This window comes from Propithecus coquereli, unplaced genomic scaffold (genome assembly GCF_000956105.1).
Source record: "Propithecus coquereli isolate 6110/MARCELLA unplaced genomic scaffold, Pcoq_1.0 Scaffold27, whole genome shotgun sequence".
Lineage (NCBI taxonomy): Eukaryota > Metazoa > Chordata > Mammalia > Primates > Indriidae > Propithecus > Propithecus coquereli.
Genome location: NW_012148285.1, coordinates 1,835,637 through 1,846,188, shown reverse-complemented (window position 1 = coordinate 1,846,188; position 10,552 = coordinate 1,835,637). Strand labels below are relative to the sequence as shown.

General features: G+C 52.5%; 1 protein-coding gene across 1 annotated transcript; it reads right to left on the bottom strand.

The window, feature by feature from the left end:
- Positions 1-1,726: 1,726 nt before the first annotated feature.
- ZNF213 (zinc finger protein 213) lies at positions 1,727-6,847 on the bottom strand. Its single transcript, XM_012647594.1, has 6 exons — positions 6,557-6,847; positions 4,797-5,310; positions 4,009-4,111; positions 3,730-3,803; positions 3,466-3,589; positions 1,727-2,882 (listed from the first exon to the last, which is right to left on the bottom strand). Exons 2-6 carry the CDS (start codon positions 5,193-5,195, stop codon positions 2,227-2,229), a joined length of 1,356 nt encoding a protein of 451 aa, XP_012503048.1. The 5' UTR covers positions 5,196-5,310; positions 6,557-6,847; the 3' UTR covers positions 1,727-2,226.
- Between the last annotated feature and the right edge of the window lie 3,705 nt (positions 6,848-10,552).

Here is a 10,552-nt window from a genome sequence, read left to right as displayed (position 1 = left end):
TGTACGCTGTACTTCCCCTGGGGAGGCAAGGCCAGGGCTGGGCTGGGCTGGGGCTCAGCTGGGTGTCAGGAGCAGACTGGGCCAGGTGGGGCCTCCTACTACCTTTCTCCCCAGGCTGTCTTGAGCATCTGCCATCTGTGCGGCCACCCGCAGGGTCCCAGCCACCAGGAAGGCCATGGGGCCAGGTGGGCTTCCTCTGAACACCAAGCACCAAGCACCTAGCTCACCTCCTAGCCCCAGCTCCCAGCGCCCTGAGTCCCAACACTCGCCCTCTCACTGCGCCGACTCTATCAGCTGTTTATCAGCTGAGCTGGACTCTGCCCCTCTCCCCTGGAAGCCTGGGTCCTGAGCCCCACTCCCCAACCCCGTCTCCGTTCCTGGCTCCAGCCAGTGACTTCCTGGCTGGCACTGACGTGCCCCCACCTGAGCCAGGAACCTGTGCCCAATCCTGTTCTTAGCTCCTGGCCCACGCTCCTATCTGATCTCGTTACACCCCAGTGTCTCCCTTTAGAGCCGGCCACAGAACCAGAAAAGTCCTTGTAATGCTCCCACCTCCCCACATGCACCCATACAACAGCACCAAGCCCCTAGAGGTAAAAATCGCCAACTGGAAATAGCCCTGTCCGCAGCAAGACCTCGGTGGGGACAGTCCCAGTGACCCCCACATGGTATGTGTTGAATGGCCAGCTGGCTAAGGAAGGGCCTGGGGGTAGAGAGGCAGGCACACAGGGACCCGCTACCAAGGGACAGGAACATCTTGTCTCCACCTGCCCCACCTCCCCTCCAGGGGCCCCGCAGGAAGGATCAGCAAGGCTGGAAGGAGGCTCGGACTTCAGGGACTGCTGGCTCTGACCACGCCCCACACTCTGTGCAGGCCACGGCCTGCGGCCCAGGCAAGGAGTGAGGGCAGGCCTGTGGCTTCTCAGCCCACTCCCTGAAGGGACACAGTGCAAGACGGCTCTGAGTTCTGGATCCCCAATGAGGAGCACCCGTACCTGACAGCACCTCTAAACCCCTTCCGCATTGCACCAGTGCGGGGAGAGGAGTGGCCTGGCAAAGACCCCAGTCCTGCTGGCTCCCCATTCTCCTGCCAGGGCAGGGAGGGTGTCCCCAGAGCAGGCAGGCACTGGGGACACAGGAGGACAAGAGTTCTGGGGCTCACGGCTGCCCCTTGGGGCCCAGCCAAGCTAGAAGCCAGGGATGTGGCTCTACCTGGTGACTGCACAGCACCACGTGTTCCCAGGACTACAAGGCCGAGGGGTATACATTCCAGGAAGCACCCACCCACCCCTGCACCACCGACCTAAAGCACAGAACAGCCTGGAGGTAAGTTTCCACGTTTATTCAAACCCTTCTGCTGCCCTTTTGAGGCCCGCTGGGCCGAGTGCCTTCGAAAGGCCGGTGGTCTGTCCCTGTTAATGCACATCTGCAGAAGATGCACACGGGAAACACGGAATGCAGTGCTAAGAGGTCAGCGACAAAGTGCCGGTGGAGCGCCAGTGCTCAGCATGAGCAGGCCGTGCCACTGCAGGAGCGGGTGGCAGCCAGGCGCCCTGTCCTTGCTCTCGAGGGTTGGCCTCCTGTCACTGGAACCAACACCACCCTCACGAGAATGGCAGGGGTGTGGCCCCCAGGGGCTCACACTGGGGCATGTCTGCCGGGGGCAAAGGCAGGCAGCCTTCATGTGGCCAGGACAGGGCAGAGTGGTGGGGGTGGGGGTCAGAAATGGGGGATGGGGGGTCAGAAAGCCTCTGTGGCTGTGCCCTAGACCCAGACTCTCATAGGTGTGGGCTGAATGTCCCTCTCAAAGCCCAGCAGCCCCTGGGGTGATCAAAGCCAGTCCTTCACTCCCACTGGAAGGCACAGGTTGGCAGGGCAGAAGGCCTGGGCCACAGCCCCACCTAAGAGGCAAGGAACAAGGAGCCACAAGCAAACATGGCCCAAGGGGGTTTCTGGGAAGGGACTCTAGGCCCTCCTGAGTCCTCAGGCTACCCTGCTGCCCCAGGCAGACTGTGCTGGGGCTCCAGGAAGCCAGGGGAGAGAGACCTCAGAGCAGGAAGGGGAACCACAGGGCCGGGGGGACTTCCATTCCCTTTGAGTACTGGGCAAATCTGCGCGTGGGTGCCCTGGGGTCCCTCCCCCAGGTGCACAGAGGAGAATGTGATGCTGCCAGGTGGCACAGGGAATACCCGCCCTCCTGGGAGGCCTCAGGCGCCGCTTGGCCGCTCAGCCCACGGGCTGGGCCATCTTGGCGTGCAGGCTCTGGTGGGCGATGAGGTGGGCGCGCTGCTTGAAGCTCTTGTCGCATTCGCCGCAGCCGAAGGGCCGCTCGCCGGTGTGCACGCGCCGGTGGTCCAGCAGGTAGGAGCGCAGCGAGAAGCTCTTGCCACAGTCGCTGCAGCCGAAGGGCTTCTCGCCCGTGTGGATGCGCTGGTGGTCGGCCAGGTAGGCGCTGCGGCTGAAACTCTTGCCACACTGGGAGCAGGAGAAAGGCTTCTCGCCCGTGTGCACGCCTTGGTGGCGCACCAGGTCCGAGGAACTGCGGAAGCTCTTGTCGCACTCTGGGCACTTGTGCGGCTTCTCGCCCGTGTGCGTGCGCTGGTGCCGCGCCAGGTCCGAGCCCCAGCGGAAGCGCTTCCCGCACTGCCCGCAGCTGTGCGGCTTCTCGGCCGCCAGGTCCCGGAACTGGCGTCGGCGCGTGGGTGGCCGCCCCCGGCGCGCGCCCACCACTCGGCCCAGGGTCGCCCTGGGCCGGTTCTCGCTCTCCCAGGCCTCGGCCTCCTCGCGGCTCCAGGACACAGTCACACCGCCTGCCTGGCCCGGCGGCGCGGTCACCACCTCCTCCAGCTGGGACCCCTCACTGTGGCTTTTGAGCCCCAAACCTGTGAGGGAGAGGAGGCGCCTCCTTCAATCCCGCTCGGTTCCGGGGCCAGAGCTGAGGGAAGGAAGAAACGTGGCGCAGGGGAAAGCGCCCCGGCTTTCGGGTCCAGACAGCCCACGCCTCAGTTTCCTCATCTACACAACGGGGATGATGACAAACTGCAGAGAAGCGGTTCTGAGTAAGCCTGCAGAACTCCCCCGGGCTGACCCGGCAGCGACGCGCCTGCTAATCACGAGGCCGGCCAGCTGTCACCCAACCCCTGCCCCCCACACACTCGGATGCAGCGTCCCACTCAGAGCTCTGTACCCTGGCTATTCAAACTCCAAAACAGAAGAGGTTCAGGTGATTTTGTAAATTGTCCCAACTCTCAGTGTGGGAAACTGAGGAACCAGGTGTCTCCCGTGGTTCCCCTCGCCACACAGGCTCTAGCTCTCCAAACTCGAGGGCACAACACCCATCTGGATGCCCCGGGCAGGGGAGAGCCCCTCACGGACCTGCTAAGGATGGGCTGGGAAGGAAGACTAGGATTCCAGCAAGATTTGGTGGGGTGGCCCGTCTAGACCCCCAGGGCCCCGAGCGCTTACCCAGGGCAGTGTTCCGGGAGTTCTCCCGCTTTATGTCCCAGAAAAGATCCCTCTGAGCAGGGTCCAGGGTGCCCCATTCTTCCCGGGAGAAATAGAATGGGATGTCTCCCAATGCCACAGGTCCCTAGAGGGGACGAGAAGACTGGGCTCAGGGTCACCTTGCTCAGGCCTCCCAGCAGCCATGGGCAGGGACAGGATGGGTTGGATGAAAAGGTCTCAACAGGAAGGCCAGGCTGAGAGAGGACAAAGGGACTGGCAACTCACGTGGACCCCAGGGGCAAAGCAGGTATCCGTCGTCTCTCTGGCATGACCCTCTTTAAGAAGAGTAGGCAGCTGGGCTGAAGGCAAATAAAGGAGCCTCAAAAAGGCCAGCCCAGGCCTGAGACTCAGACCACACGGTGTCTCAGCACGAGCACACGGGCACACACTCTCAGGCTTCACGGGCTGGAAAGACCCTGCCTGCTACCCTTAGGGCAACGCCAGTGAAGGTGCCAGGCGCCTGCCCAGCCACTCTGCTGCCTACAGGGACAAAGGCTTACTCACCACCAAGGTCGTGCTGTTCCTGGGGTATGGGTGGCCGGCTCCGTGTCCCTGCCGCAGATGGCTGAACTGCGGCCTCAGGTTCCACCTTCTCTGAGGGCACATCCTGTGCAGGAACCACAACATGCTCATCAGCACCGAGACCAGACCGGGGGAGACAGAGTTTAATCCCTGGGAAGGAGACACAGGACACATCCCTCAGGATGCTGGGGTGTGGGGAGCAGATCAGCATGGAGCCCAGGAAAGCCCAGAGAAGGTGACACCCGGCGGTGCTGTGTGCCCAAGGACACTCCCCGATCAATCACGACGCAAAAACCAGCCGCCAAAGGCCAAAGTCACGGCCACTCAGCAAGAGCAGAACCCCACACACTGGACACTCATTAGCACCACCCCAGATGCTTCCAGTGTCAAGGAACCAACACCCCACAAGACAGCAGGTGCCCATGGACAGTTCCACCTTCTTACCCCCCTCTGGTGCTCTACCTGTCCATATCGCTGTGTCCCCAGGGCCTGGCCTAGAGCAGAATATGAATAAACATCTGTAGAACCCACGTGAACTAAAACCTCCTTTCTGGACCATTCCCACTTTGGTCCTACTGCTGCCCTCCAAAACCACCAAAAAGAAACACTTTGTTCAGCATCTTTCCAAAAGGCAACCTGTATACACACTCCTTCGGGCTCTGTGTCTCCTCCACCCCGTGAGCCCCCCGGAAACCCATCTCTAAGGAGCTGGCCACCTCTCTTCAGCACAGGTACCATCCAGGTGCCCATGGGTGCAGGGGGCCCCTCACCTGCGGCCAGGATTTCGCTGGCTGCTTCTGTAGGTCCTCCACCAAGCCAACAGCTTCCTCGCCACTCCTTGGGCGCCGCTCTCGCACCCAGCCCTGTATATCCCCTGGCAGCACCGTCAGGAACTGCTCTAGCACCAGGAGCTCCAGGATCTGCTCCTTGGTGTGCAGCTCGGGCCGCAGCCAGCGCCAGCAGAGCTCCCAGAGCTGGCTGAAGGCCTCATGCGGCCCACGCACATCCCCATAGCAGAAGTGCCGAAAGCGCTGGCGGCAGGCCTCGGAATCCCTGCTGTCATCTTGCTGGACAGATTCCTGCTCCCAGGAGGAATCCTCCACCTTCACGATCAGAAACCCTTCTCTCTCCCCAGGAGCCTGGTCCTGGGGCTCCAGGGGGGCTGCCATTCCCCTGGCCCAAGGCTCAGGGCTGGTGGGCCTCAACCTGGGCCCCAGAGCCTGTCCTTTCAGTCTCCCAGAGGGATCTCCTGTGGCGGCTGGGCTGGCATTTGGACGTGCACTCCTGGAGAAAGAACAAAATTGCAGGATTGGGGGGGTGGGGTGGAATACATAACGAAACACCAGCCTGAAGTGCCATCTGTGGAGTGCAGTACTCATCCTTTTGTAGCCCTGAAGCTTTTTTTAGGCTTTCCTACACTGCCTTGCAGCACCACCTGCCTACTGATGTGAGCATATTTATAATCTTTGTTTATCCCACTTCATGTAAATGCTCACATGTTTTATGACAGAAATTTTAACATATTCAGTTTATAAAAATTCACCAAGCTATACTTACGATGTGGTTTTCTGTATGTATGTTATACTTCAATAAAAAAAAGTTAATTAATGTGTTTGATTATTGAGTGTTGCCACAGATCGCTCTGGAGGTATTACTTGATATACCATATGTGCACTGTATTCTCTTTCTCAAATTTTAAAACTTCTGAATTCCAAAACACATCTGGCCTTGGTGTGGGGGAGGGAGGATGTCAGAGAAGGGCTCACAGACATTATCCAAAGCCATTTATGCACAGATATATGTGAATGTATGACACACATTTATAATTTACAATGTTACTCTTCCAGTGGTTCTGAGAAGTGTACTTTGGAATTTTGGGGTTTTTTTGTTTCAACAATAAAAGTAATACAAACCATCATAACAAAAAAGAGAGCGGACATCTAAACAATATAGAAATATATAAAAGAGAAACTCTCCGTTCCTCAACGCAGTTACACCCCCTAATTAACGTTCTGACATATGAAGTCCCAGACAGGGATGGAGAACCTGCCAAGGCCACACGTAGCCCTCCAGATCCCCAAGTGCAGCCCCTCTACCGAATCCAAACTTCACAGAACAAATCCCTTAAAAGGATTTATTTTGTAAAAGTTGGATTCAGTCAAAAGGTCGCACTCAAGGATCCAGAAGACCATAAGTGGCCCCAAAGGCCATGTTTTTACTAAAAATGTTATCCATAGAAACAAAGAAAAAAATGTGCTTGATATGTTTTTACGTAAATGAGACTTTATTATTTTGTCATTTGCTTTTTCCACCTAGCAGTGGTTCATTAGCGACACCATGAGCTTCCCGGTACGGATGCGCTGCAGTTTCCGAACGAACGAATACCCGAGTGATGCATGCAGGCTTCCAGTTCTCTATTACACACTAAGCACTTTATTTATTCTGCTGCTAAGACCCCTGGAAGATATGCACGCCATTGCCATCCTCCAGTGACCGAGAAAGAGTTTCCTTGGAGAGGACAAGAACTCACCAGGGTCGCTCGACAGGACGCGGCAGGCGGGAACGCTGACCCGGCGGGAGCCCCGCGCTGTCCCCAGCAGCCTCGTCAGCGCGGAGCTGAGGGACTGGCGTCACGGATGGGTGTCTGCCCAGGGATCTAGCCGGCAAAGGGGCGCAGGGGCGACCCGGTACTTCCCAGAGATGCGCGCCCCCTCCGGCCTCCACCTCAGGGCGCCGGCCCCGGCCACCTGAGCCCCGTGCTAGATTTCCGGAGCTCGGCGGCCCGCTTAGCCAGTCCCCACCCCCTCCCACGGCCGCCCAGGCGTTCCCAGTTCCGCCGCCAGGTTCTGGTGCCGGAAGTCCGCGCGCAGCTTGCCGGGGTACTACAATGCGCATGCGTCCCGGCAAGCATTTGGAACTACACTCCCCACAAAGCTATTCGTCAATTGAGGATGGCCAATGAACGTGAAGACTTCTCACGCTGGCCAATCAGAAGGCAGCTATGCCAAATACGCCATACTCATACTGCCTGATGAATCGCGGGGCTCAGAGACTTGATTCTCTGTGAATTCCTCCGTCTTTGCTTTTCTTTCACATTTTTCTGTGCCTCGGGCTCCTAAGCGGAAAAAGAGGGAAGCCAAGGCTGGCCTGACGAGCGGAGACGGCGCCTGGCCCAGCCACGAGTGGGGCGCTCGCTCCGCCGGAAGGGATGAGCCGCGTAGACTCTTCTTCCGCCCCGGTCTCTTTCCGCTCCAGCCAGTGGATCTAGGGCCGAGAGGCCACGGGGCGGGAGCTGGAGCTCAGGCCAGGGAGACTAGTTTCCAGCCTCGTGGGCCCCGCTTCTCCGTGGAGCTTCTTGCGAAATGAGGTCCAGTGAGGGGCGCAGAGACAGCCGCGGCAACACTCCCTCCCTGTGTCGCTCAGCAGGTCGTGGCTGGCCGGTCGCTGAGCTGGGCGGAGTCCCGCGGTCTTCTACCTGCAGCTTCGTCTGCGCGGAGCTGAGGAGCGACGGGGTCCTGGGGCCCGGAGGGATCCAGAGCAAGCCATGTCCAGGAATCTCCCTTCTATACACAGTAAGACCCACTCCCACCTTCTCCACGCCTTGACCCGAACGAGTTCTCAGGCTCCAGATCGTTTTCTGAAATGGAAAGAGCTAGCTTGTTTTGCTTTGATTATGCGCGTATTAAATGCTTGGAAAAGAAAATTAAGAGAGATGGGCAAATTATGAAGGTATCTTTTTCTTGCTCTCCACAAGGCTAGCTCCTTTACTGTCTGCTCAAACGTCGGCCCCTCAAAGAGGCCTTCCCTAACCCTCTGCCTTATTTTTCTTCCTAACGTTTATCACGATCTGATATTTTATATTTGTGCAATATTAATATTTTTCTCCTACTACTCGACGATAATTAGTTCCCTGAGGGCAGGCACCTTTTACTGCCCTACCCCCAGCACCTAGAATTGTATCTGGCACATGGTAGGTGCTCAGTAAATATTTGAATGAATGAAGGTAAAACACATTCCTTTAGCTCAGCGTGGTGCGCATGCCTGTAGTCCCCGCTACTCTGAAGGCTGAAGCAGGAGGATCACTTGAGCCCAGGAGTCTGAGCTTGCAGTGAGCTATGATAACGCCACTGCACTCTACCCGGGCAACAGAGTGAGACTCCGTCTTAAAAAAAAATAAAAATTCCTCATACGACCATCTAGAAATAAGCACAATAAATATTTTAGTCTGCTTTTACAGTTCTATGTCTATGAATATATTTAGAATATGAATCCAGAATCACTCTATAAATAATGTTCTGTTGCCTCGGTAGTATATCAGGGATATCTTTCCATACTATGTATAAATAAAATTCATCAGTTTCTGAGTTGCATATTATTCCATAGAATGAAAGTACCCATATTTTATTTAAACTCCCCTACCCTTGGACATTTAGATTGTTTCCATTTTTCTGTACTTGTAGATGTGCTTCTACATACATCTTTGTGCATTTGCTTGAACATTTCTTTGAGAAAAACTAGAAATAGAATTGCCGAATGAATTTTGTGTATGTATTTCCGAACTGTCCTCGAGAAAGAATCTAACACTTTTCACTTCCATTTGAGAATCAAATGTTTGCCTTCCTTTATTCCCCAAATTTTGCACATTTACAGCATCCAGCAGTTGTTGAAGTCAGCCCAGTTTAGCTGGGAAACAGCTTGATGTACCTTCCCCATATGCTTCGTGGTAATGGATATCAAACGTCGAAATCATGATAGTTACCATTTGTAGAGTGTTTACATGTCAGGCACTGAGCTAAGTGCATTTCTCACTTGTTCCATGCAGCAGCATAATGGCGGAAGTTCTATAATCATAGTTACAGATTTCATTTCTTTGATTTCTAGGGAATCTCAATGTGCTTTCTATTTTTCAATTATTATTGGCTATTTCTATTTGTCCTTTTGTGAATTACCTATTGTTATTTCCTGGTTTTTCTATTGGTATATGCTTAATGTATTAGATTTTATATATCAAGGATATATTTGCACAGCCTGATATTCAGTAAGTACTATATTTGGTTTTTTCCCCCTCTCTTCTATTTCCCTTTTCAAGAATAAGTCAATAAGTATTTGTTGAATAACTTGATTTACCCTTTAAAATATGTTACAAATATTTTCTCATGTTTAGTTTGTCTTTCGATACCAATCATGTGTTTAGATATTGGTTTTTATTCCAATACAGAAATGTTTTTTGTTTTTTGTTGAGGCAGGAGCTCGCTCTGTTGCCTGGGCTAAAAGTGCAGTGGTGTCATTGTAGCTCACAGCATCCTCAAACTCCTGGGCTTAAGGGATCCCCCTGCCTCAGCATTTTGAGTAGCTGGGACTGCAAGTGTACACCACCACACCTGGCTGATTTTTTTTAGTTTTATAGAAATGGGTGAGTCTCTCCATGTTACGCAGGCTGGTCTCAAACTCCTGACTTCAAAGCAGTCCTGCTTGGGCCTCCCAAAGTGCTAGGATTACAGGCACAAGCCACCAAGCCAGGCTCCAATACAGAAGTTTTAAATATTAAAGCTCTCATTCTTGTATGGTTTCTTCCATTGGAGTCAGGCTAAGAACGGCTTTGAGAGCTACCTGGCTTTCAATTTTTTTAATTTAAATATTACCCCATCTGGAATTTATTTTGATGAAAGAAGTATAAAATGAATTTGTTCCCCAACTGGAGCCAGATTAAGCAGTTTCACAACTGTCATTCCATCCTTTCTTGGCTGCTCTTTCATTTCTTATCTAAATTCTATTATATGGTGTTCTTTTGCAAAGTAGGGTGACTGTAGTTAACAATAATGTATATTTCAAAATAGCTGGAAGAGAGAATTTTTTGAATGTTCACAACACAAACGATAAATGTTCAAGGTGATGGATATGCTAGTTACCCTGATTCGATCATTACACAACGTATGCATGTATCACACATCACATTGTACCCCATAATATGTACAAATACTATGTCAATCAAAAATAAAACTTAAAAAATGAATTCTAAATAAATAAATAGTTTTGTAGATGAGTCTGTTTCTTAATTTCCAGGTATATTCCATTGGTTTCTACGTTCCATTAGTTTTATAATATGTTTTGATATTCTTGACTAGCATATTTTTCTTCATTAATTGCAAAATAATTTTATCAAATTCCAAAACATATGCCATTCACACTTTTATTGAAATTTTTGTTAATATATAGGTTAATATTGGAAAGAATTGACATTTTTACAATATGTTTTGCTGAAATATGTAATTTGTTTAACTCTTTTATACCTCAGTAAAATTCTGTAGTTTTTTTCTTTTAATGTAGGTTCTGCATCTTTCCAGTTTGTTTCAAGGCAGTTTGTAATTTGTGGTTGTGAATATTTCCCCATAGTATCATTCGCTCCAATCAGGAGATAAAAATCATAGCAATAATTTGAACAGAAAATTTGATATAAAGAACTGTTAAGTTGTCCAAGATGGTTAACTACTAACCTGAGTAAAAGAGGTCTCTCAAAGTTACAGAA

Coding starts and splice junctions, on each gene's coding strand:
- ZNF213 (XM_012647594.1), bottom strand. CDS start 5,195: ATGGCAGCCCCCCTGGAGCCCCAGGACCAGGCTCCTGGGGAGAGAGAA. Junction 3,804..4,008: donor GGAACAGCACGACCTTGGTG/GTGAGTAAGCCT, acceptor ATTTGCCTTCAG/CCCAGCTGCCTACTCTTCTT. Junction 3,590..3,729: donor GCTTTGCCCCTGGGGTCCAC/GTGAGTTGCCAG, acceptor CGTCCCCTCTAG/GGACCTGTGGCATTGGGAGA.